Here is a 23,026-nt window from a genome sequence, read left to right on the forward strand (position 1 = left end):
CGGTTTGAGACCAACAGATGAACTCGCCCCTGCACTGAATTGACACTGATGGTTTTGTATTTTGTATTTTGAATTTTTGAATTTTGCTTCTACGCAGTTCTTTTGTCGCTTCTCTACTTCGGAGTTTTCCATCCGTTTTACATGGTACCAACAACGGGAAGAGGTAACAGCAAGGGAAAGACCTTTTTTAGAACAGCGCGATGGAAGTACATGCGGTGCTTGGCCGTCTTTGCCTCTTTTCACGGCTTGGGCTATTTCCCCAGAAACGGTAAACTTCTTCCATTTTCTAAAAAGAGAAGATGAAAACCTTTTCTTTTAGGTTCAGCAGAAGTACTCTGTAAACTCGTTCTGCGTGTGGTGACTGGATGAATTCACAAGCAGCGACGGCATCTTCCAGGCGCTCGCACCGTGTTTGCAAATACCACGATTCCGTAGCCAGCGACTATGACTGCCAACACTCTGTGGCCCACACGTCGCAGGCGCCACGTTCGCACTTCTTCCCTCCCAACTGTGGCGTAGGTAATATGACACTGTGGCGGCCTGGCGTACTTGCCCAATACCACAGCCGCTCTGGTCACCCCTGCCACCAACGAACGCTGCTTCCTGATCCGTCTGTTCGCTCTGTACACAGTGTCTCCGTGTCTTCCGTTTTTGCGTCTTTTCTTGTGTGCGCCTCGAGAGAATCGTCTCTTCCATTCTCGTTGTTTCCTTTGCGTCCTTTATTCGCTGTCTTTGTGTCTTTGTCCCTGTTTTGTTTCATTGCTTTCTTTTTATTTTTGTTTCTCCCTCCCGTTGAGCTATTCGCCCTTTCTCGTTTCGAAACATGAAACAAATAAAAGGCAGGTGAAGGGGTTTGGGGGCAGGGGCTGAATGCGCCCTGGTCCTGGGTGGACGGTGCCTGCACCCCCACCTTCCCATATTCCCACCTTGCGCGTGCGTGGAAGAGCTGTCAGACAAGCGCCTGCCTCTCCGCGTACCTGAAAGACTTTGAAGCCTGGACGTGCTCCACCAGCTCATCAGTGTCCACCTACCCCTCGTACCCCTGTTTGCAGCGTGCCCCCCACAGTGCAGAGTGCGTCTTTTGGCGTCCCATTGTCGCGCACTGAACAAGCGACAAAAAGTGCGCGTGAGTTTTAGTACTGTACGGAGCTTTTTGAGCGGGACGCACTAAGACCCAGCGTTTGCCTTTCGGCCCCACTTGAAAATGGCCCGCGCTACGATTTAGTGCCTGCGTGTGCAGTGGCGGCGTGAAGGCAGGTGAAACCAGTGGAAAAAGAAAGAATAAAAAAATTAAAAATCCTACTGCTGCAAACACTGCGGCGCGAAAGAGAAAGACTTTTCGCTCGGGAGCCGTAGCCGCGAACGGCTTAGTGCAAGGGGCAACACACCCTCCCTCTTTTAGGACTCAGGTACCTGCTTCGACCGCATCCAGGCCACGCATCGACTTGCGTGTCTGCCTCGCCCGCCGTTCGTACCTGCCCGAAACTCGATACAAGCTGCCGCACTTGCTGTCCGTGGCCGTTGAAGGTGACTGCGAAGTACCTTGTGCCTCGCTGCTACCTCGTCCCTTGCTGTTTTTGCTGGTTTTCCACGCACACTCTTTCTCTCCTTACCGAAGTACACGTTCCTTCTTGCCGTTGGACTCGTTTGTCTCATTCCCCTTTTTTGTCCCGGTTGTTCCTGGCGTTAGTTCTTTTCCACGCGCCGGTGTCGTCGACACGCTAGGCTAAACCTCCCCTTCTCGGTTCCTTCTGAAAGGGGAAATGGGGACGATGGGGATGGAAGTGATGGCTTTTGCACCCAAAACAGACGTTCTCTGCGTCTCTCCTTCCTCGCATCTTTCATGGCCCCCCTTCATCTATAAAGACCCCCCTTCCCCCCATGCCATCTGTCGATGTGTTTTTGTCTTGTTTTTTGATTCATCCTACCAAAAGCAACAAACTTGTCCATTCCTTCATTGGTCCCTACACTCATTCACAGCTTTATCCAAAGTTCATCCTCTCACTTTCGAACCCCGGTGGTTTTTATATACACACGAATCTTCGCATCTTTTACAACCCACCATTTACAGCTTTTCACAGCACAAACACTCTCTTTTACAACACCGCCAACATGTTCTCTTTCCGCAACGTCGCTGCTGCTATGGCTCTCGCCGCCACTGCTCAGGCTACCAACACGCTCACTTTTGTCTCCACGGACAACATTGCCCGCACCATCTACATCACTCCCAGCGTCGGCGTCGAGGGCATGGACCCCGTGACCGTCGCTCCTGGTGCCACCGTTCCCGTTAACTTCGCGGAAGGCTTCATTGGCAATGCATACGCTGTCCAGGAGGGCAAGGAGAACGTCCCCGGCATGCTCGCCGAGGTCAACTTCCAGGGCTGGGGCGGCTCGACCTACTTTGACGTCTCTGCCATCGTCAACTCGGCCGACACCGACAACATCATGATGATGTACCCGGCGGACGCCCCCAACACCCCCACCTCTGGCTGCAACCCCTTCCCCTGCAACAACGCCTACTACCTGCCCGACGATGTCCAGACCAAGGTCACTGACCAGACCAACCTCATTGTCACCTTGGGCAGCGGCAGCGCCAACACCACCAAGCGCGACGTCAACTCCGCTGCCACTGGCAAGAACCTGCCCCGCAACCTGGTCGAGCTGAAGTACTAAGCTTCGTTTCCCAAACGGCTCTGCTTTCTCGTTTTCTCGCATCCTCGCGTCTTTCGTTTTTAACGACACGAAAAAAATGACTCAGCCCATCCGCTGTGCGTGACGGGTTACGATGACACAAGACCGTAACGACCTTTCTTCTCTCTCCCACTGTCTTTTTCGACGCCCATCGTGGCGTGGACCATTCTGTCTCTTACTTTTGGTGGTTTGAAACCACGACATCTTTTGGAGGAAAACTGCTCAAAAGAGCTGTCCCAGTGACGCACTCCCTGGATTTTTTTTCTCACACACTCCTTTCAAGGGCAACTTACACTCTTTTCTACGACTTGGATTCCTTCTTCTGCCCGACCTTTTTTCACATTTCCACACTTCTTTTTTCGCGATCCCATGACTGCCACTCTTTTCAGTGTTTGGTGATACGCCATTCTTTTGAGATACTTTCTCGGTTTTCACATCTTTTTTTCTTGCCATACCCCATTTTGCATACACTTTCATTTTTGCATTTCTTGGACATGTTCTTAGGATATGCGGCGTGACTCCAGTCTGCCCATATATTGAATAGACGATAGACCGTTGACGAACAATCAATGAGATACTTTCCCAGACAAGCTGCTTTGCCACGTTAAACGAAGTGACCTAGATAAAACCATGTGCCCGGTTCGATGCAGATCTTTTATCGTGCCGTGTTGCACGACGCGTGCAATTAATTATCCGCGCCGGAACGGAAGAATGATCCTCGCGGCTATTCAGCCGCGTGTTTATACCAGTCATGATTAATGATGTTTTATTGCTTTTAATGAAGCACGATAAAACCTTTTCAGACGTTTACATCGACATAACTTCTTTTTGTTACTAGTTTAAGAGATGTAGTTGAAAAAAGCATAGGTCTTGGGCAACTATGCCGTTCCCACGATGCGACCACCCCGCTCGTCCCCTTGCCCTGGGAAAGCGCTCCTTTCCCTTTTCGTGAAATTTAAAATTGCAATGTCCCCCAGATACAACCCACCCTGGCAATTTTGCTCTCATTTTCCTTTCCCACTTTTCCACTTCGTAGATCCCGCTTGATATGCGATCTGGAATTACTACCCGCTCCCGCAGCGGAGTGATAGCCGCCTCCGTACGTGGACACGACTAGAGGAATTAACAGTCCCAGACGGAAGCTGGGAAAATCCTTCTAGAAGCCGACGATGGTCGTGAGCCGTCGATGCAACGTCTGCTCACACACCCAAAACACATTTGCCATAACAACGGGCACCCCAGCACGACGCTGATTTTCCTTCTTTCGTCTTTCTTCATTTTAATTTTCCATTGCTCCTATTATTCTACGTCGTTCATAAAACCTTACTGTTCATCTTTACCAACGGCGTACTTTTCCTTCTGTCCTTTCTCCGCTAAATAAAAATGATCGACGACAAACCCCTCGCATAGTTTCACGTATTTGTCCAGATCTGGCTCGCCCAGCCCAGATCTGCGCATGCCCTTGCCTCTTTTCCCAGACCTCGACTCTTACACGTTACCCCATGTCCCTATGTCCTCATGCTGAGACCTCGGAAACTGGGGCAAGATGCACCAGAATTCGACTTCCCCGTGTCTTTTTGCTCACCTACTTTCTTCTAACCTTCAATGAAATCTTGACGTCATCTCCGTAGTGCTCCCCCAGTTCCGGAAGTAGTTACAATCACTACTAAGGAACTTAAAAACGTCATTTTTGAGGTAACCGTCGTCAGTGCAGCCTCATCAGACTATTCACTAGTAAGGCTGAGCCACACGACTCTTCTACGTTCTTCTACGCAATGGATCGGACAATTTCTGGAGCAACCAAGCATAGTCTCGTGGCTGACTACGAAGGGCTAAACTGATGGTATCTGAATCCGTACGGTATGACGGCATAGGTCACCTGGTCCGGTTTCGACACCGTACATATGTTTGCGAGCCCGTGGCGAACGTGACTGCAAGAGACATCGGCCGCCGTTGCCCCCCGGTGACGGATACCTGTATTCCGTGCCCTACGCACTGTCATCTGGCCATCGCCATCCCTTGATTTGGACTGTGATTTCTGGTCTCGAATGTACGGATATCTTGTGTCGATACCATTGGTCCAGCTCATGGTCGAAAAGCTTCGACTGTTTCCTCACAAAGTCACGTGGTTTGTGGTGGTTGGTTTGGGAAGGGTGGCTAATCCAGGCAGTTGTTTCCTATTCCGTTGTGAACTGTTATTTAGAAGATACAACGCTGGCTCTTGCCGTTTTCGTGTCAAGTTGTCGACTTTGGGGTTGGTCGCACTTGCAGTGTTTACACATCGAACAAAGGAGAGATATAAGTGGGTGGGAAGGGACCCCCGAGGCCCACTTATACAAGAACCCTGAACTTGACTAAGAAGACCTCAAACAAAGGACTGCGTAACCAATGCCCGTGATGTTGTCCTGCAGTTATCGATACCTATGACAGCAAACCATCATTCGTCTGTCTCATCACCAACATGCGCAGGTGAAACGACCGAAGCTGGGATAACAACTGCGGGGATTTCAGTATTGAAACACAAAGAAAAAGAAAATGAGGAAATAAGAGAAAGAATTTATCCTTTAGAGTACGCAAGTCTGAATGAACCTCATCAATACGTATTCACCGTTGTCATTCACGAGGTTTCGTCTCGCTGATATATTCTGTCTATGTGCATGCTATCGCTACCATGTAACCAAATCATGTGTCTCCAGCCCCTTGAAGCTTTAAGCTGATGGCCAAACTGACGTCCAAAACAACAAATAAAAGTGCTGCGAATAATACCCATGAGAACCCGATGTCTTGTAGAGTCCTTTTCAGGCTGCAGCAGCTACTTCTCGTCGCCGCTGCCCTCTTCGGAGGAGCTGTCGTCCGCCTTCTTGGCCGCTGCCTTCTTGGCCGCTGCCTTCTTGGCCTTCTTTTTCTTGTTTTTCTTTGACGCCTCGGACTTCTTGGGTTCGGCCTTGGGTTCGTCCTTCTTCTTGGCTTCGGGCCTTGCCCTTTCGTCGACCATCTTGCTTTCCACTGGTGCCGGCTTCTCTTCTTTCTCGACAGTCTCCACGGGTTCCGCCTTCTCAGGCTTCTCTTCTCCTAATTTGTCCTCTTCTATCTCCATTTTTTCCTCCTTCGTCTCCTTCATCTCCTTTTCTTCCTCCTTCGCCTCCTTCTCCTCAAGCTTTGTCTCGAGTTTAGCCTCGTCATTCTTTTCGGCTTCCTTCGTAGTCGTGGAAGTACCGTCTTTTGGAGGGGGCGGAGGGGGTGCAGAATCGTCGTTGTCGCTGTCTTCCTTGGCCTTGTTCTCCGCCTTGACGTCGCCTTTCTTGGCGGTCTCCATGTTGGCCTCCTTGTCGGTTTCCTTTGTGGTCTCCTTTAGGGACTCGCCCGAAGGCTTTCTTTCGACGGAAGGCTCTACGACTGGCACCGCTGGCGGAGGAGGAGGCGTAGGCGGCTTGATAACTTTGTTTGTAGCAATCGTCCGGAGCACGTCACCCGTCTTTTCGAACCCATCAATCTTACTGAGGCGGTTCTTGAAGTAATCGAGGTCTTGGAGCATGCTGTTATAATTGGTTAGTTCACTACTTTTGTTTCGTTTATTTTCATCGGCAACTGGGGTCAACAGCACATACTTCTCTTGGCCCTTCCGGGTGCGGACTTCGGCCGTGGTCAACACGCTGCTCAGATGCTCTGTGTAGCTAGCAAACACGGGCACCATAATAAATCGCACGCTGCTCTCGGGGAGGTTCTTGACGAGGTTGCGGTGCAGCGTTATCGTATCCTTGACTAGCGTCTCCATGTACGCGTGCACTCCGGGCTCGCTATCGTCGTTGTCCCACGTGATCTTAGCCATCGTCCGGGCGTGGACCTGCGCGCGAGCACTCATAATTTCCATGAGCTTCTCAAAAATATTATTTTGATGCTCTTGGTACAAGCGCCTAACTTTATCAAAATCGCCCATCAGGCTCGACGCCGTCACGCCCGGAACGGAGTTGGCGCGTCGCCGGAAAAACTCGCGGACATACGGAACGAGTGTCGCCAAGAATGAGAGCGACTGGGCCGCAATAGCAAGATTGCGCGTATTAATGTTCTTGAGACCGGCGGTTCTCGTGGCACCAGCGCCGAGGATGAGCTGTGTGCATCGCGAGTTGAACAGTTGCAGATATTGAACGAGTGTCGATGCCACCTCGGCGGTCATAAACGGAATGGCCACTGCCAGGTGCATATAGCGCGAAATGCCCTGGATGCAAACCAAGGCCGACGCGGGCAGCGAAAAGGTTTCTTCGTCAATAGTGGCGCCGCGAACCTTTGCCTTGCCGTTAGCAGCGGCCGCGTCCGGTACGGCGTCAGTACTGAGGCTGGCGGGGTTGTCAGTGCTTTCTTTAAAGTCGTCTGTCGTGATGGGAATCCAGAGCTTAACATCCGTAGTCCATGAAGGTGCGTCCTTTGTGCTCGCGTTCAAAATACGCTGCAGCACTTCGTTGTCCTCGTCGCTGACGTCCTTGGCTATCCATTGATCCTTATCCATGTCCACGGCCAGCTTCTGTTTCTCAGCATCGCCGTAGCCCTTCAAAAAGTCCTTGATCTGCATGTTGACGACGTTTTTCAAGGATGTGCCGCTGCGACCAGAGATGGCCTCGCACTCGTTGGCAAAGTGCACGTTGAGTGTGAAGTAGCGCAGGAACAGTTTGAGCGAGAGACTCGAGCTCTGCTCCTGGCGGACGCGCAAGAGTTTGACGATCTTGTCCTGAGCCACGTCCACGGCCTGGCCAAGCAGGTTGCTGACATCGAGCGTCTTGTGGACCTCGCCCTGCACCGCCATGCCGGTGTCAGAGATGTGCTGCATCGGCCGACCGGACGGGCTAAACGGCGGCGACCTGAGGCCCTCTGGAATCTGGTCGTCGCCGACGGAGCTCGCCACATCCAGCAGCACCTTACCGTGGGTAGTGAAGCGCCGCAGCGTCTCCGTGACACCAATGTAGACCTTGACGAGCAGCTCTTCCGCGTCCTGCGGGTCGAGCGCGCGCAGATTCCTGGCAAGATTGGAGGACTTCTCGTGCTGCGACAGGTTACGTGAGCTGCCGGCTGTCGAGGATGACATGACGGACTCATTGTCGTCGTCGTTGGAGCTCGGCAGTGGCCGCCGGATCAGGCTCTTGATCTCGCGCTGCACCGCCTCTCTAAACGCTTGAACCGCCGCGGCAACGTGCTTGGCCCTGTAGAGGCCCGTGAGGATGGGCAAGAGCTCGGATCGTAGCTCGTCGGTGGACGCGAGGTACGCAGGGAACGCGGACGGCTCGCGGTTGTGGCCGCCGCGGGAGCGCATCGCGGCACTGTTCCAACGCATCAGCACGTCCTGGCTGGAGACGGTCTCAGCGTGGTTGCGAATGTCCTTCATGAGTGCCGTGACAAACTTCGCCTCGTAGGCCTTGCCGATACGGAAGCGGAGCGATGCAATGTCGCCACCAACGCCTTGTAAGGCTGCCGCACCGCGCAAGTCGCACAGCGCGTAGCCACCGCGCGGCTGCGTCACATTCGCCTTTGGATCGTGCTCGCCGGCAATCAGTTTCTCCAGTGCGTCGATGCTGTCTAGTGCCTTGTCCACGTCGCCCGCGTCAATAAGAGAGTCGCACGCGGTGACACCACTGACAATGTCTTGCAGCTGCAGGACGGCGGCACGGAACTTGAGAGTGTTTTGCTGGCGGCGCTGCTTCTGCACAATATCGAGGCCGCGCACTGCTACCTCTTCGTCGAGACCGCCTAGCTCCGTGCGCAGCGCCTTGATCCGGTCGACAGAGTCAGCAGCCTCTGTGTGCAGCTCCTTAAGCGCCCCAAGCGCAGTAAAGAACGCCGAGGACGCCGTCGATATGGACGAAATGAGGTGCATTTCCACCGTGTCCATGTACCAAGACAGCTTTTCCTGTAGAATCTGGTTGTTGGCAAGCGTTTTCCGCGGCGCAGCCGTGCTGTTACTGGCACCGCCATTGTGCGCTGCGTCCTTGTCCTTTTCGCTCTCCGCGTCCAGAGAGGTGGAGATCACCTGAGCCCGCTCGCTGACAATATCAAACGTACGCGGATTCTCCAGGTGGAAAGATTCGTCAAAGTAGACACTGGGAATGGTGCTCAACGGCGGCGGACCAAGATTCTGACGACGGAAGTTTGACGAGCTACGCCGTACCGGACTCGGAGCATCAACCAATGTGGCCGACGAAATCGAAGAGACCGACAGCCGTCTTGTGGACGACGTCCGGCGCGACGCGCTGGGCCGCAGGTGGCCGTCGGCCGCGCTCTCGCCAAGGTCTTCCTTGCTGTTGTTGCGCGGCGTGCCAATGGCGGTGGCCAGCTGCTCGTCCTCCCGCTCTTTGGCTCGATGGAGCTGCTCGTGTAGTCTGCCGACCTGCCGCAAATACGAGGAGAACTCAGACGAGTCGACTTGCTCAATGTTCGTCAGCTTGACAGGCGGGATATCGCGCGACGTCGGCGGTTTGTGCGTGCTGTGTGCCGGGGCGGCTGTGTGCGGCTGGAAGCCAGAGCGGACGATGGGCGGCTGGAGTAATGTGGAGATTGCTGTTGGCGTCAGTCAGCGGTTCTGTCAAGACGGGTCGCGAGACAAGATAATGCCGTTTGGCTACGAGCCCAGTGCCTACCATTCTGTCCTGCCTCCTGCAGAGTGTTGGGCCAACCTCCTCCTCCCACGGCCGTGTCCAAAGTGCCGCCGATGGAAGTTGTGGAACTAGCGACGGATTCTCGGCGTTGCCTGTTGTATTGTCTAACGAGTCAGCACCACTAACTTGACAGACAACAGTATATCGAACCCATCTCCTTCCCAGGGCTGCTGTATCTCACTTGTGGAAGGGAAAGTCGGCACGGTGCGTGACGCCGGCGGGCGACGTCAAGCTATCGACCGACTTGCGGCCATCGGAATTGGAGTACATGGCTCACAGGCCAGGCCTGGTCACAGAACCAGAACCGGGATGGAGTCGCAAGTCGGACAATGGCATGTAGGTCGGAGTCCCGGGGCCTCGCGTCCGGGGGCCTAGGGTGAGGCAACGGGAGGTGGACTTCGAATCGGCCGAATCGGCTTCGAGGCTGGCGACCCGCTTGGCTTAACAGGCGCTCTTGATGGACGGGGATAGCGTATTTTGTTGGGTTAGAATATCTCGGAGACAATACTTTGGACATTCGCTCCTGCGACATGCGTAATGGAGCCGTTAGGTCCGGCTTGTGGGTGGTGATGCCGATGTCCGTTTCGTGCGTCGTTGGCAAGCTGTAGCTTCAGCTACGCTGCGACTGGCCACGGCATAAGCGTACCGTTTCGTCGTTGCCTTAGCGTACTCTGTATTCAGATGCACGTGACATCACCCAAAGTGGGCATCAAGGGGCAGGTCCGAAATAGGCTAGCGCCAAAGTGCTGTTCCCACCCCTTGGAAGTGTCTTCAGAACAAGTCGCCCTTACCGTATGCAACCACTTTAATTAAGACGCGTCTGGGGTAGGTACGCGACGCGTTTTTCGTGTCGCTCTAGGAAATCCCCCCTCCATCGCACTTTCTTCCTTTGCGACCACCTTTACTTCGCAGTGACCTTTGCTTAATTGCCTTTTTTGCCCTATTCCTTGACCTCCTCACATTTCTCTGTCTTCTTTTCATCCGAACGAGCGCGTTCATTGCACACATCTGCCCGGTTGCTCACGACTCATCACATCGAGCACTCACTAGCAACCGCCGTCGAGATGGATCAACAATCGGTCTACTCGACCCATGTCTACGACTATAACAACGAGAACGGCGACGACTCTCGCGTCAAGACACAAAGAGACCTCGAAGATTTTGTGCTCAAGTTCCGCCTCGACAACAACTTTGTCTACAGGTAAGCTGCTCCCCACGTGCCGATGCTCACATACGACACGCATGAAACCGCTGCTAACCCGACTGCCTCGCAGAGACCAGCTCAAGGAGAATGCACTCCTCAAGAAATTCTACTGCGACGTCGACATTGGCGACCTGATCAAGTACAATGAAGAGCTGGCGCACCGGTTGGTGACAGAGCCCGCTGAGATCATTCCACTAGTAAGCCGCGGCTGACGACAAGACTCAAGAACTGATCATGCCTTTCGCCCGACCTCAGCTAACAGCGTCTCAAACTTAGTTCGAGAGTGCCCTCAAGCGTTGCACGCACCGAATTGTCTTCCCCCACCAGCAGAAAGTCGACTTGCCAGAACATCAGCTTCTGCTCCATTCTAGCGCTGAGGAGGTGGCCATCCGCAACCTTGACTCGCTCACAATCGCTCGCCTGGTGCGAGTCCCGGGAATTGTCATCGGTGCCTCTGTCATGTCCTCCAAGGCCACAAAGCTTGCCGTGCGATGCCGTAGCTGCGGTTTCAATCTTCCCATCAGCGTGACCGGTGGATTTAGCGGCGTGACGCTGCCCCGCCAATGTGGCCGGGTGCGGACCAAGGACGACACGTCGGACAAGTGCCCGCTCGACCCATACATTGTAATGCACGAGGACTCCGAGTTTGTTGACCAGCAGGTCATTAAGCTGCAAGAGGCGCCCGACCAGGTACCTGTCGGTGAGCTGCCTCGCCATGTGCTTATCTCAGCCGACCGCTACCTCACAAACCGCGTTGTGCCCGGCTCGCGCTGCACAATCACTGGCATTTTCTCCATCTACCAGAACAAGAGCTCGACCAAAGGTGGAAGCGGAAACACAGGTGGTGCTATTGCCATTCGGACCCCGTACCTACGTGCTGTCGGCATTCAGACCGACATCGACCAGACTGCCAAGGGTAGCGCCATCTACACAGAAGAGGAAGAGCAAGAGTTCTTGGAACTGAGCCGGCAGCCTGACCTGTACAACGTCATGACCGACTGCATTGCGCCGTCGATTTACGGCAACCGTGACATTAAGAAGGCCATCCTGTGTCTTCTGATGGGCGGCTCCAAGAAGATCCTGCCGGACGGTATGAAACTGCGTGGTGACATCAACGTGCTGATGCTAGGTGATCCCGGTACAGCCAAGTCGCAGCTTCTTAAGTTTGTGGAAAAGGTCGCACCGATTGCCATCTACACATCCGGCAAGGGCTCGTCCGCAGCGGGTTTGACGGCCTCGGTGCAGCGTGAGCAGTCGACGCGCGAATTCTACCTGGAAGGTGGTGCCATGGTGCTTGCCGACGGCGGTGTGGTCTGTATTGACGAGTTCGACAAGATGCGCGACGAGGACCGTGTGGCAATCCACGAAGCCATGGAGCAGCAGACCATCTCTATTGCTAAGGCTGGTATCACGACCATTCTCAACGCCCGGACATCCGTGCTGGCAGCAGCCAATCCCATCTTTGGTCGTTACGACGACATGAAGACTCCCGGCGAGAACATTGACTTCCAGACGACGATTCTGTCGCGTTTTGACATGATCTTCATTGTCAAGGACGAGCATGAGCGCGGCAAGGACGAGCGTATGGCCAAGCACGTCATGGGCATTCATATGGGTGGCCGGGGCGTGGAGGACCAGGCCGAGTCTGAGATCCCCGTGGAGAAGCTGCGGCGGTACATTAGCTACTGCAAAACGTGAGTCCCTCCAATGGCGTTTGCAGGTTCGCATGGGAAGTGAAACAAAAACACTAACGTAGCAATCTAGACGCTGTGCCCCTAGACTGAGTGCCGAGGCAGCCGAGAAGCTGTCGTCCCACTTCGTGTCAATTCGTCGGCAGGTGCACGCGACCGAGCTCGAGACGAACGCGCGGTCGAGCATTCCGATCACCGTTCGTCAGCTGGAGGCTATTGTGCGCATCACGGAGTCGCTGGCCAAGCTGACACTGTCGCCGATTGCGACGGAGCAGCACGTCGACGAAGCCATTCGTCTGTTCCTATGCTCAACTATGGATGCCGTCAACCAGGGCAGCCAGACGGGCATGGGCGCCAACAACAACGGCGGCGGGTCGGGCATTTCGTCGGGTGCCGGTGCTGGTGGTGTGGCGGCCCGTGAGCTGTACCAGGAGGCATCGCGCGTGGAGGCGGAACTGAAGCGGCGTCTGCCGATCGGCTGGAGCACTAGCTTGGCCACCCTGCGACGAGAAATGGTCGAGGTTCGCGGATTTAGTGAGCAGGCCCTCAACAGGGCACTCAAGCTGCTGCAACGGCGCGACACGATTATGTTCCGCAACCAGGGTGCGCAAGTGTACCGGAACGGTGCATAGGGCCAGCTGCAATGGACCTCTTTTCTTTCTTGCGTCAGTTTTGCAAATCTTCATGGTAGTTTGGGTCTGGGATATCTTGTCGCTGGTTTTATTCTATGGCGTCATGTTTTTTAATGATTTTACAGATACACTTGCATTGGTTGTTCCTGCCATATTGTTAATTATATGACTTGGGCGTTGATTATGTACATGATGAGGATTGATGGGAAAGTATGAGAAAGGTTGTGGGAAATTGTTGTTAGCTGTACGGATCATGCGGCATGATATAATAGTACGAATGACAAGCTAAAGGTTTTGCGCTGCTACGACACATGGTCGAGTTGATTCCAAAGTAAAGAGATCCGCCACATCAGGATATGTCGTGCGTCACGACCTATCTGTCTACACTATTGGTCAACGCCCGTTTGTGATAATGGGCTCGCTCCGGCCCGGCCTTGCTATTCAAACTTTCATTGTTCTCATACGCCTTCATCCTACACACGCAATTGCAATTGATTGCCTTAGACATACGCCAGCGTGTTGTCGTCCCGGATGCCGCCGATGACGCCCAGAGCAGCCTCGTTGCCCACAACAGACGGGCCGCGAATGATAATCTGTAGAAAAGACGTTAGCTTCCGCGCTTTACCCGAGTTCTGCATACATATATTTATTACTTGGATGTTAACGTACCTCGCCTTGGAGCTTAGCATCAGTCACTTCGTTCTGGCCCTTGCTGCGCACAAGGTATTCGGTGCTCGTCAAGGGAGAGCCGAAAGGCGCATACGTGCCGGTGGCCACACGGTAGTCGTAAAAGGCCGTCTGGGCCGCGGCACCGGCCACCTTGGCGCTGGCCAGCGCGTAGATGACGCGCGCGCCCGTGAAGATGCGCAGGTTAGACAGGACGGTGGCCGAAACGGCGGGCGTACCGGCAGCCGCGCGCTCGGCCACGTATAGCAGCCGCAGCTTGCCGGGGGTCTTTCCGACAGTGGGGCGCACGCTGTCGAAAAAGCGGCTGACAAAAGAGGTAGCGGCGGGAATGACGCCGCCCTCGGTCAGAGCGCGTGTTTGCCATTTGAGGAAAAACGACGCAAAGGCACCGTTGCCTAGGAGGCGGACAGACTCGTCGTGGGTGGCAAGCACGGCGGACGGCGTGGCCACCACAATCGTGGGCGCAATGCCACGGGTCGCCATGGAAAGATCGGCGGCGCGGGGCGCGACGCTGTTGAACACGACCGAGGCATTGGAGTAGAGCGCGGCGAGGGTCAGGACGAGAGTGTGCGTGTGAGTGAGAGAGTCGGCAGGCAGAAACAGGTCCGAAGGCCCAACACGCTGCGCAGAGGGCACGGCGAACAGCTGGGCGGCAACGGCGGACACAAGGTTGCCGCTGGTGAAGCGGACCATCTCCTCGATACCCGACGCGGCGGCGCCCGAGCTGGCGCCATTCTCGTCGCGAAAGGGCTCCCAGAAAATGGTGACGTCGCGCGGCTGCGACTGGCCCTCGAGCACCGGCAGCTCGCGGCCAGCGGCCTGCGGCGCATCGTTGACGACGTCCTGCCAGGTGGACACGTTGACACTGCCGCCCGTGCCCTCGGGCACCTCGTTCCAATCAAGGTGGGCGCTGCCCTCGTCGACGACCCAGATCAGCTGGCGCAGAGCTGGGTAGCTCTGGACGACAGTGTCAAAGGGGAAGCAGCCAGGAGCAGTGATGACGGTATCGGCGGCGGAGCGGCGGAGCATCGACACCAGCACAGCGTCGTCCTTCTGGTCAAAAGGCAGTAGGATGGCGGTCATGTTGTAGAAGCTACAGGCGAACAGGCTGGCGAGGAACTCGACTGAGTTGGGCAGGTAGATGGCGACGCGCGCACCGCCCTGGTCGAGGATATGCTGGCCAATGAGGTTGATCTGGCGGGTGACGTCTTCGAGCGACGTCTCGACGACGCTATCGGTGCCGAACGAGGTCAGGATGCGGCCACGGGCGCCCGCAACAGGCTTCGGGACAGCCGACGCCGCGGGAACAGCAGGGCCCGAGGGAGCGTCACTCTCCGGGACGCCGCCAACAGCACGCCGCCAGATGTCGCGCAGGTCGCCGTCGCGGCCCTTGGCCCACTTGGACACGCCCGGGTCGCGCACGTCGAGGCCGGTGTTCAGCGGCATGCCGTGCGGGGCGCTGCGCGAGCGGTAGACGGGCGACTCGCCCTCCTGGCGCACGGGCGAGCCTTGAGCCTGGCGAGCAAGGAGCATGGGGTGAGTGTCGGGCTCCGTGCGTGTGTACAAGTGGAAGGTGACGATGCCGATGAGCAGCGTGACGAGGACAGTGGAGTAGATGTTCCACTGGCCGAAGAGGCCGGTGACGCCCTCGTCCAAGCGCCACATGGCGCTGTTGAAGCTCATGTTGAGGAGTGGTGGTGGTGGTGGTGGTGGTGGTGATGTTTCGGGTGCGGTATTGTTTTTACTGTATTGGTTCCCTCCCGTCTTGTCGTTCGTTCCTTCTTTCCCAAAACCGCAGCTGGGTAGCGGTTATCGGGAGTTGGCTCGATCAGGAAGGCGACAAGCTCTCACGGCAATACGGAAAAGACGGGGTCGAACAGACAAGCGACGCAGATGGCGTAACTGCTCTCGAGGTGGAAAGAGAACAGAAGCGAACAGCAGGGAGAACCTCGAAACCGGAGGAGGGGAAAACAACTGAACGTTGGGCGAAACCGACAAGCGAAACATGCACGCACCACAGCGAAGATGCTCCGCTATCCAGCCATTTTATTTAATTCCCTACGCGCTGGAGTGAGGGAAGGTGCCATGGGGCTGCGCAGCGGGCAGCAACCCAAGGAAATCGGGCAGGCGGAGGGTGCTCTGGTGCTTCCTTCCCTAGCGTGGCAGCATGCTCCCTGTGGTGGTGCTACTTGGGCCGCAGGGGAAATGGCCCTCGACTGGCCAATCAGAAGGATGAGCTAAGTTTGCAGACCAACGCTGCAACGCTGCCAAAATGCTTTACGAGACGAGGAATAAACAACAACAACAACACGAAGCGACCATTCACATCTGCAACGACACGCCGACCGCACCGGCGCCGGCGACGAGATACTAACCATAGCAGCTGTAGGTAATTTACTCGAACATCCCTTTCTCGACATTACATTTCCTTTGGCGCCGTTGTCCGTTCTTCATCGACATTTTTCGACTCCTTACCTTTGTATTCTTTTCGCGACCACGACGTCGTCCACCAAACTCAGCAATTGAGAGAGGAGAGGGGAGGCGAGAGAAGCAACACATAAAGGACTAGACGAGGCACACTATACGCTTGGTACAATGGCGTTCCGGGCAGTAGCAACGCAGTCACAAGGGATGCACACGCCGCAACGACAAGTAGCAGGAGGAGCGGCAGCAAAGGCTACGCCGTCAAGGGCTGCGCCATCGACGCCAATCTTGACCGACAGCCCAGGAAACTGGCGGCACCCGCGCATGGACGAGATCACCCGGCGACGGGCAGCTACCGTGTTCACCGAGACGAACCTCAAGACGTTTGTCTACAATGTGTTGGCGCTGGTGGTTGTGTTCCTGGTGGGCAATGCCTCGGGGATGCCTTTCACGCAGCTGCGGAGATTGTACGGTTTCCCATTGTCTCTTCCGCGTTCTGTGCTGGATTCTTGTTACTGACCTATTAGTGGCCACACCCTTCTTCCTCAGCAGTACAGCAGCCTGCTGGTGACGGTCATTAACACTGCCCTGCTCATCAACATGGCGCGCTCTCTACTGCCGCTCTTCCGCAAACCCGACCCCATATCCGACATTCCATTAACGCCCGGCCAGCGCAAGCTACTGGGTCTGCCGGCCCTCAAAACGTCAGCCACGCCCAATGCCGTCTACACGACGCCGCCGCGGTACACTCGCACGCCGTCGGTTTCAGGCTCGGCTGCGAGCATTGCTGCCGCCACGCATGGCAGCGGCAAGAGCACTGAGGCCAGCTTCAGCAAGAGCTTCACCGGCTCGCCCATCTCGGGCAGCCCGCTGTTCCCCAAGGCTCGGCCCGCTAACGGCGGCCCTTCCAGTGGCAGCCGCAGCGGCTCGCCCTTCTCGCCGACCAGCCCGTTCCAGAACACACGCAAGGCGTCTTTTGGCTCGCCGGGCACCCTGGGCGGCTCGGCAAACGTGGCGCTGGGTGCGGGTTCCCTCTTTTCTGACTCGACAATGTCGAGCATGCCCGGCACGCCGAGCCCGACTGGCAAGCGGCTCAGCATGGGTCTGAACAACAAGTGGCTGTATGAGAAGGGACGCCGCAGTTCCAGCGGCTCACGACTGTACTAAGTGTGCACTACGGGGAAGGAGAGAAGTGTCAGGTGCTAGAGCGACGATGTGGCAAAGGAGAAAAAACAAAAGCAAAAACAACTGCGTTTGGCTGTCGTCGATAATGCCACGGAGGGAGGCCGAGACCCACTCCGCCGTGATGGGAGACGACGATACCCATGGTAATAAGGTTTGTAACACAAGCGGGCCTGTGCAATGTATGAATAAAGGTATAATAGGTAGAGTTGGTTTGATTAATGTCAGCGTCTATGAGCGTTATAATCTCGCACGAAATATTTACAGTTGAGAGTTTAAGCTCTGGCACTGCGAATTGTAGTGTCACTGGGTCCCGCCAAAAATATAGCGACCCAATGCCGTCTACAGCGCCCGTTGAACTCTGGGACGCCTAACAAGGTCGCTGAACTTGGTGCCTTTAGGCCGATAGTGACTTCCTAAAGCTGTGACGTAGCGAAGTGTTCCCGAAGCGGAAGCAGCTAACGGGCAAAGTGTAATCATCCACCTTGGGCAGGTGCCCGTCCTGCAAGACATTCTCGTCGTGTTCTGAAAACACTCTCCGCACTGCACACCTCCAGTTCATCCACCGACGGTACATCCTCCGCATCGGGTGCAAAACAAGGACCGCACATCGACACGCCTCCCATTTCGACCACATCCCGACTCGCCTTGGACAACTCGGTGCATCCTTGTTGACCGCCTTAGCCCCCTTCCCTGCCGCCACCATGGGCGCCAGCGATTCGAAGCTGGTCTTCAAGAAAGGCATCTTCCGTCTTTCGGAGGAACGCAACATCCGCGCCGACGATCCCTACTGGACGTCGTTTTGGGAGCTGCCCGAGTCGCCCGAGGATGTCTTCAGTCTCTTCTCGCCCGCCGACATTCGCCGGACCCGCGATTCCGCCCTCGAGAACCTCGAAACGCTGCTACTTGCCGTCACATCGCGGCTCTTTTCATTACGACACCACCCGTCCTTCCCAGAGCAGGACATCGCCCCAGAGCGCGATCTTCTCAACTGCGTCCGTGTCCTGACACGTGTGCTGCCCTACATCTACGAGCGCGAGTCGCTGCAGGCCTGGGAAGAGCGTTTCTTTTGGTCCGTGCGGCGGAAACGGTCACGCTCGGCTGCATCTGCCGGCGAGGTGCTCTTTGACGAAGCCGATACTGCCGACCAGAACGGCGACGATGGCAGCGACAGGGCCGCACCACAGGACGGCTTTGAAGAGGCCAAACCGCTCGCCGAAGAGCTCATCGACACACTGATCGACCTGCTCTTCTTCTCCGGCTTCACCGTCGCACGCCAGCCACCGGGCAAGCCGCGCGTCAGCTACACAATCTGGCAGAGCGGTGTCGGTTGCAACACGACGGTGCCGACAACCAAGGAGTCGGAGAGCAACCGCTGCGAGCTTCTGCGCCTGCTGTTGACGCTCTCAAGCTCCAGCCTATACCGGCCTGCAGGTGCCTTGCCGGCCCATGGTGTACGGTCTCTGACGTACATCTGCACATGTCCCGACAAACAGGTTGTACTATCTGTTCTGTGCTCATTGCTGAATACGGTACGTCCTCTCCCTGCTTTTGTAGGGGGGCTAGTATTGCCTGCCATCTGGCTCTCTTCCTTTATACTAAATTGCTTTTCAGACTGTCAAGTACAACCCCGCGAGCTGGCGTGTGCCGTACAACAACCTCGTCTTCAAGGACCCAAAGCAGATCCTTGTCACCTACAGCCTGCACTTCCTCCTTGTGGTTCTCCTATATCCCATCCCACCCGACCCAGTGACCGGCTCCATCTCCAAGAACTACTACCGTCACTTCCTCGGCCGCCTGCACCGCCCGACCGATTTCCAGTTCATTGTGGACGGCATGACCCGCATTCTCAACCAGCCGCTGCAGGCCACCACATCCTACATCCCCGGCACACAGTCATCCGTCAAGTTTGCGCCCGAGATCATCATGCTGTTCTGGGAGATCACGCAGTGCAATAAGCGCTTCCGGTCCTTCATTATCGATACGCAGCGAGCCCACGACTTTGTGATCCTCATCCTCTTCTACGCTCTCGAGTGCAAGAACGACAGCACACGCCAGGGCGTCGTCCGCATGTGTGCCTTTTTGCTGCAGACCATGAGCGTCGAAAAGAACTTTGGCATCAACCTCAACAAGATGTTCGATACCCAGGACACCCTCCCGCCGGCTATCCGCATCCAAAACTTCCGCGGCACCTATGCCGACTTCCTCATCCAGTCTATTTACAGCCTCATCACAGCGAGCCAGAGCCGTCTGACAGCCATCTACCCAGCTCTCCTGGCTGTCATTAACAACATTGCCGCCTATGTCGAGGGCCTAAGCGCGCGGACGAGCTCGCGCCTGATTCAACTGTTCAGCTCCATGTCGTCGCCGTCGTTCCTCCTGGCCAACGACAGCAACCACAATCTACTCTGCTCTCTATTGGAGGCTCTGAATGCGACCATTGAGCACCAATATTCGAGTATGTACTTTTCTAGTGTCCCAACAACGCGGGTAGTAGGATATGAAAGATACTAACAGTAGGGCCAGAAAATCCCCAGCTTGTATATACCATTGTCCGAAATCGGAAGCGTTTCGAGTCGCTTCGCAATCTCACACTCGACAATGGTCGGGAAGAGATTGAGCGCCGCATGCAGCGCCGCAAAGACTCGGGCGCTACTGGTGACGAGCCAGCGGAACTCGGATCGAGACGGAGTTCCGTAGACAGCCTGCGGAGCCCAACAACTTCGCACCACCACGGCCAGCAACACGCGCGACCGTCTCAGGCGCTAAGCGACGTGGCCGAAGATGACGCATTTGCCATTGGCGGTGACGATGACGAAGACGAAAGCGATGACGACGAACCCCGGCCCACGCCCTCACAGTCCAGTCCCTGCGAGAACCCATCACGCGCGTCGCCGGCCATGTCTGTTGAAGACGCCGTGCCAACCCAGGTGCGCGGTATGTCGGAAAAGGCACGCGGGAAGATGCCAGCGGGCGCCGGCCCTTTCAGCTTTTCACGGCAAAATAGCACCACAAGCCTGGGAAGCGGCTCCGCGCACGGCGGTAGCAGCGATAACAACCTGGCCGGAAGTGGGCGCCTCGATGGCCTGGGCGGCGGCGGAAGTGGTACTGGCGGGTTGGGAGGCAGCGGCCACGGGTTTGAGCCGACGGTCCAGTGGTTCGAGAGCTGGCTGCCTGAGCTGCCGCTGCACACGATCCTGGCCGTGATGCAGCAGATATCGGCCCTGATCCCGCGGGACGAACTGGCCGTCGACTATCCTTCACCGGACACGTTGCAGCGCATCCAGGATGTACACCTCGCGGGTATCGAGCCCTCGACGATCCGCGTGCACTCGTTTGAGTGGTCGGCGCTGGCGCTGGGCTGGTACGAGTCCATGCTGTGGAGCTTCATCTTCAGCAGCGAAATGCAGGTCGCCAAGGGCACCGTTGTGGGCGTGTGGAACAGCACGGCTATCAAGCTGTTCCGTGTCCAGGAGGCGGCGGCACAGGGGCCTTCGTTGACTTCGCCACGAGGTGCTGTCGACGCCGTGGGTAGCAACATCGTGTCGCGGATCGGCCAGATCAACCTCCGCGGCAACAATGCAGCCGGTGTGGCCCTCGGATCTGCTGCCGGTGGTGGTGCAGCTGGCGGTAGTGCGAACCACGACGCTGGCAACGCAACTAGAAACCCTCCGGCAACCAACAATCCAGCGCCGCCGAGTTCGTAGATGTTTACAGAGTTTGCTTGGTATTACAGCTCATCGCTGCTTCGGAACTTTTTTGGGGTTTTTATTTTCTAGCCTATTCTACATTCTGTTTCCTCACGATTCGATGTTTTCCTACCATTCCGCTAGCAGTCACGGTAGTCTTGTTCACTGAGTTTTACCTATTTCTCATTACACGCATTTGGTATTGAAGCGAGTTTATCGCAAGTCTTAAGAAATACACGCTAACCTGATATGGCAATGTTACTGCCGTTGTGAATTAAAGTGGGTCCAGGCTCGCGGCGCGCAAACCAAAAGGTGTTCCTTGCGTTTGGCGACACGATTCTGGAAGGACACGACTTCATCTCCAGCAAACTACAACGACAGAGGCCGGCCTCGACACAACGAACGGCCGATTTTACCTCGGGTTGCGGACGATTCGCATCGACCTATAAAAGACATAATTGCTGCCTGCCCCTCCCATACTCCTTGGCACCTCCGACCACGCTCGATCACTCGACACCCTCCATCCTCTTCGTCACGATGCATTCTTCCCTCGTCCGCCTCCAGAATGTCTTTGGCTTCTTCACGACAGTTGTGACGGTTCTCGCCTGTCTGATTGCCGTGACAGATTTGCTGCACGCGCGCACACCGAGTGCGACCGTCCGGCCAGCCGGTCTGCAAGTGTGAGTGCGCTTCATGCTTCCCGACGGCCCAATTTACTTGGTTGCTTGCTGCCTTGATGGACCGTCGCACTGACAGCCACCCAGAGTCCGCGGCCGTCCGCACTACTACAGCAAGAAGAAGGAGGAGTACGCCGTCGTGCGCTTCCACCTGGACGCCGACCTGTCGTCGCTCTTCACTTGGAACACGAAGCAGGTCTTTGTCTATGTCACGGCCGAATGGGGCGACGAGCACGCCAACGCCACCGAGGCCACCAACACCGCTGTCATCTGGGACAAGATCATCACGAGCCCCAGCTCCGACCACCTGGCCAACATTGGTCCCGTCGCGATGCGCAAATTGCGCAAGAGCTCCGAGGGCAAGGCCATCGACCCGAGCCGGTAGGTTTCGGCATTCCCGTCCGACCCCTTAGTATTTGGATCACGCCATGCCTAACCCTTCCAGCGGCATTCTGCACCTCAAGAACCAGAAGCCCAAGTACCAGATCACGCACCCCAGCGGCAAGATCGCCGAGACCGAGCAGGTGCGCCTGCGCGTGCACTACAACGTGCAACCATGGGTCGGCATGCTCTCGTGGAACCAGTACAGCGGCGACGGAAGCATTAGCAGCTGGCTCCTTCCGCAGCGCGGCGGCGCCGGTTCGCCGCTGTGGCAGCCGCTGGCCGGTGGTGAGAGCAAGGCGTTTGAGCTGCCGGCCGTCGGTGCCAGCGGCAGCGCAAGCAAGAAGGACAAGGCGGCCGAGAGTTCGGCATAGTCTGGATTACTCTAACTTTCTGTCATGTCACATGTGAGCGGTGGAAATTGCATCTTTGTTGTATCTTTGTCGTTTGTTTTAAATTTCAAGAAATGCGCGCATTTTGCTCCAATGCGAGAGTCCGTCATTTTCTCAATGTGCCATATGCCTGTACTACCGTATCGGACCGGTTTCCGTGTCTCCAGAGTGTCCCGTTACGACGTATTTCGTTGGTGTCGACTTCGACTTCGTCCAAGGTCTGTTGACTCGCCCATTAAACCCGCGTCGTCTTCCAAAGCCCAATACAACGCAGGTTGTATGTTGTACATTAGTGCGTCCAGTGGCAGCTTCCAGGCGTAAGGCTACCTCCTGTCTCCTACTGTTTGGGACGGCCCCTCGTTTTTCCGGAACCGGCCCAACCCCACTACTGCGCCTTGTTGCTCTAGCAGGCGGCAGGGGCGAGCCGCAGGGCCTGCCTGTGGCTGGCGCTGCACCGTCTGACGCATCTGCCTTTTCTTGGTTTGCGGCGCATCGCCAAAATACAATCACAAACTTCCACCGCCAGCCTCACTTTTTACCTTTCTCCTTTCTCCCCTCCCCTTTCCTCCTTTCCGCCTTCTTCCCCCCACCTCTTTTCTCCGCCTTCCTCGCTGCTTAGCTTCAGCATCTATCCCTACGGTCACAGCGACCGCCCTTCATCGTTTACGCAGAACCGACGACGCGCAGATCTGTGACTGAGGCTCGACTGTTTAGTTGTCTCCGTCCCCTCCGTCT

At 56.0% G+C, this 23,026-nt stretch overlaps 8 protein-coding genes across 8 annotated transcripts; 6 read left to right on the forward strand and 2 right to left on the reverse strand.

Annotated features, from left to right (window-relative positions):
* Positions 1-2,112: 2,112 nt before the first annotated feature.
* Positions 2,113-2,673, forward strand: SPSK_05607 (DNAse1 protein; the record flags this gene model as incomplete). The annotated part of the gene is made up of 1 exon (XM_016732350.1): positions 2,113-2,673. The coding sequence occupies one exon, from the start codon at positions 2,113-2,115 to the stop codon at positions 2,671-2,673; it is 561 nt and encodes a 186-aa protein (XP_016583793.1).
* A 2,830-nt stretch (positions 2,674-5,503) lies between these two features.
* SPSK_04830 (GARP complex component (Vps54)) lies at positions 5,504-9,602 on the reverse strand (the record flags this gene model as incomplete). The annotated part of the gene is made up of 3 exons (XM_016731593.1): positions 5,504-9,234; positions 9,315-9,424; positions 9,514-9,602. The coding sequence occupies 3 exons, from the start codon at positions 9,600-9,602 to the stop codon at positions 5,504-5,506; spliced, it is 3,930 nt and encodes a 1,309-aa protein (XP_016583794.1).
* A 794-nt stretch (positions 9,603-10,396) lies between these two features.
* On the forward strand, positions 10,397-12,859 carry SPSK_04979 (minichromosome maintenance protein 5 (cell division control protein 46); the record flags this gene model as incomplete). Its single annotated transcript, XM_016731737.1, has 4 exons — positions 10,397-10,533; positions 10,607-10,733; positions 10,813-12,230; positions 12,301-12,859. 4 exons carry the CDS (start codon positions 10,397-10,399, stop codon positions 12,857-12,859), a joined length of 2,241 nt encoding a protein of 746 aa, XP_016583795.1.
* Positions 12,860-13,359: 500 nt separating this feature from the next.
* On the reverse strand, positions 13,360-15,229 carry SPSK_05113 (AMP-dependent synthetase/ligase; the record flags this gene model as incomplete). Its single annotated transcript, XM_016731864.1, has 2 exons — positions 13,360-13,452; positions 13,529-15,229. 2 exons carry the CDS (start codon positions 15,227-15,229, stop codon positions 13,360-13,362), a joined length of 1,794 nt encoding a protein of 597 aa, XP_016583796.1.
* A 912-nt stretch (positions 15,230-16,141) lies between these two features.
* On the forward strand, positions 16,142-17,137 carry SPSK_05432 (uncharacterized protein; the record flags this gene model as incomplete). Its single annotated transcript, XM_016732179.1, has 2 exons — positions 16,142-16,437; positions 16,498-17,137. The coding sequence occupies 2 exons, from the start codon at positions 16,142-16,144 to the stop codon at positions 17,135-17,137; spliced, it is 936 nt and encodes a 311-aa protein (XP_016583797.1).
* Positions 17,138-17,856: 719 nt separating this feature from the next.
* Positions 17,857-20,859, forward strand: SPSK_04916 (uncharacterized protein; the record flags this gene model as incomplete). Its single annotated transcript, XM_016731676.1, has 3 exons — positions 17,857-18,684; positions 18,767-19,610; positions 19,670-20,859. The coding sequence occupies 3 exons, from the start codon at positions 17,857-17,859 to the stop codon at positions 20,857-20,859; spliced, it is 2,862 nt and encodes a 953-aa protein (XP_016583798.1).
* A 519-nt stretch (positions 20,860-21,378) lies between these two features.
* On the forward strand, positions 21,379-21,903 carry SPSK_05620 (uncharacterized protein; the record flags this gene model as incomplete). The annotated part of the gene is made up of 2 exons (XM_016732362.1): positions 21,379-21,521; positions 21,606-21,903. 2 exons carry the CDS (start codon positions 21,379-21,381, stop codon positions 21,901-21,903), a joined length of 441 nt encoding a protein of 146 aa, XP_016583799.1.
* Positions 21,904-21,946: 43 nt separating this feature from the next.
* Positions 21,947-22,273, forward strand: SPSK_05712 (uncharacterized protein; the record flags this gene model as incomplete). Its single annotated transcript, XM_016732452.1, has 1 exon — positions 21,947-22,273. The coding sequence occupies one exon, from the start codon at positions 21,947-21,949 to the stop codon at positions 22,271-22,273; it is 327 nt and encodes a 108-aa protein (XP_016583800.1).
* Positions 22,274-23,026: the final 753 nt, after the last annotated feature.

Source organism: Sporothrix schenckii, assembly GCF_000961545.1.
Source record: "Sporothrix schenckii 1099-18 chromosome Unknown Cont49, whole genome shotgun sequence".
NCBI classification, from domain to species: Eukaryota; Fungi; Ascomycota; class Sordariomycetes; order Ophiostomatales; family Ophiostomataceae; genus Sporothrix; species Sporothrix schenckii.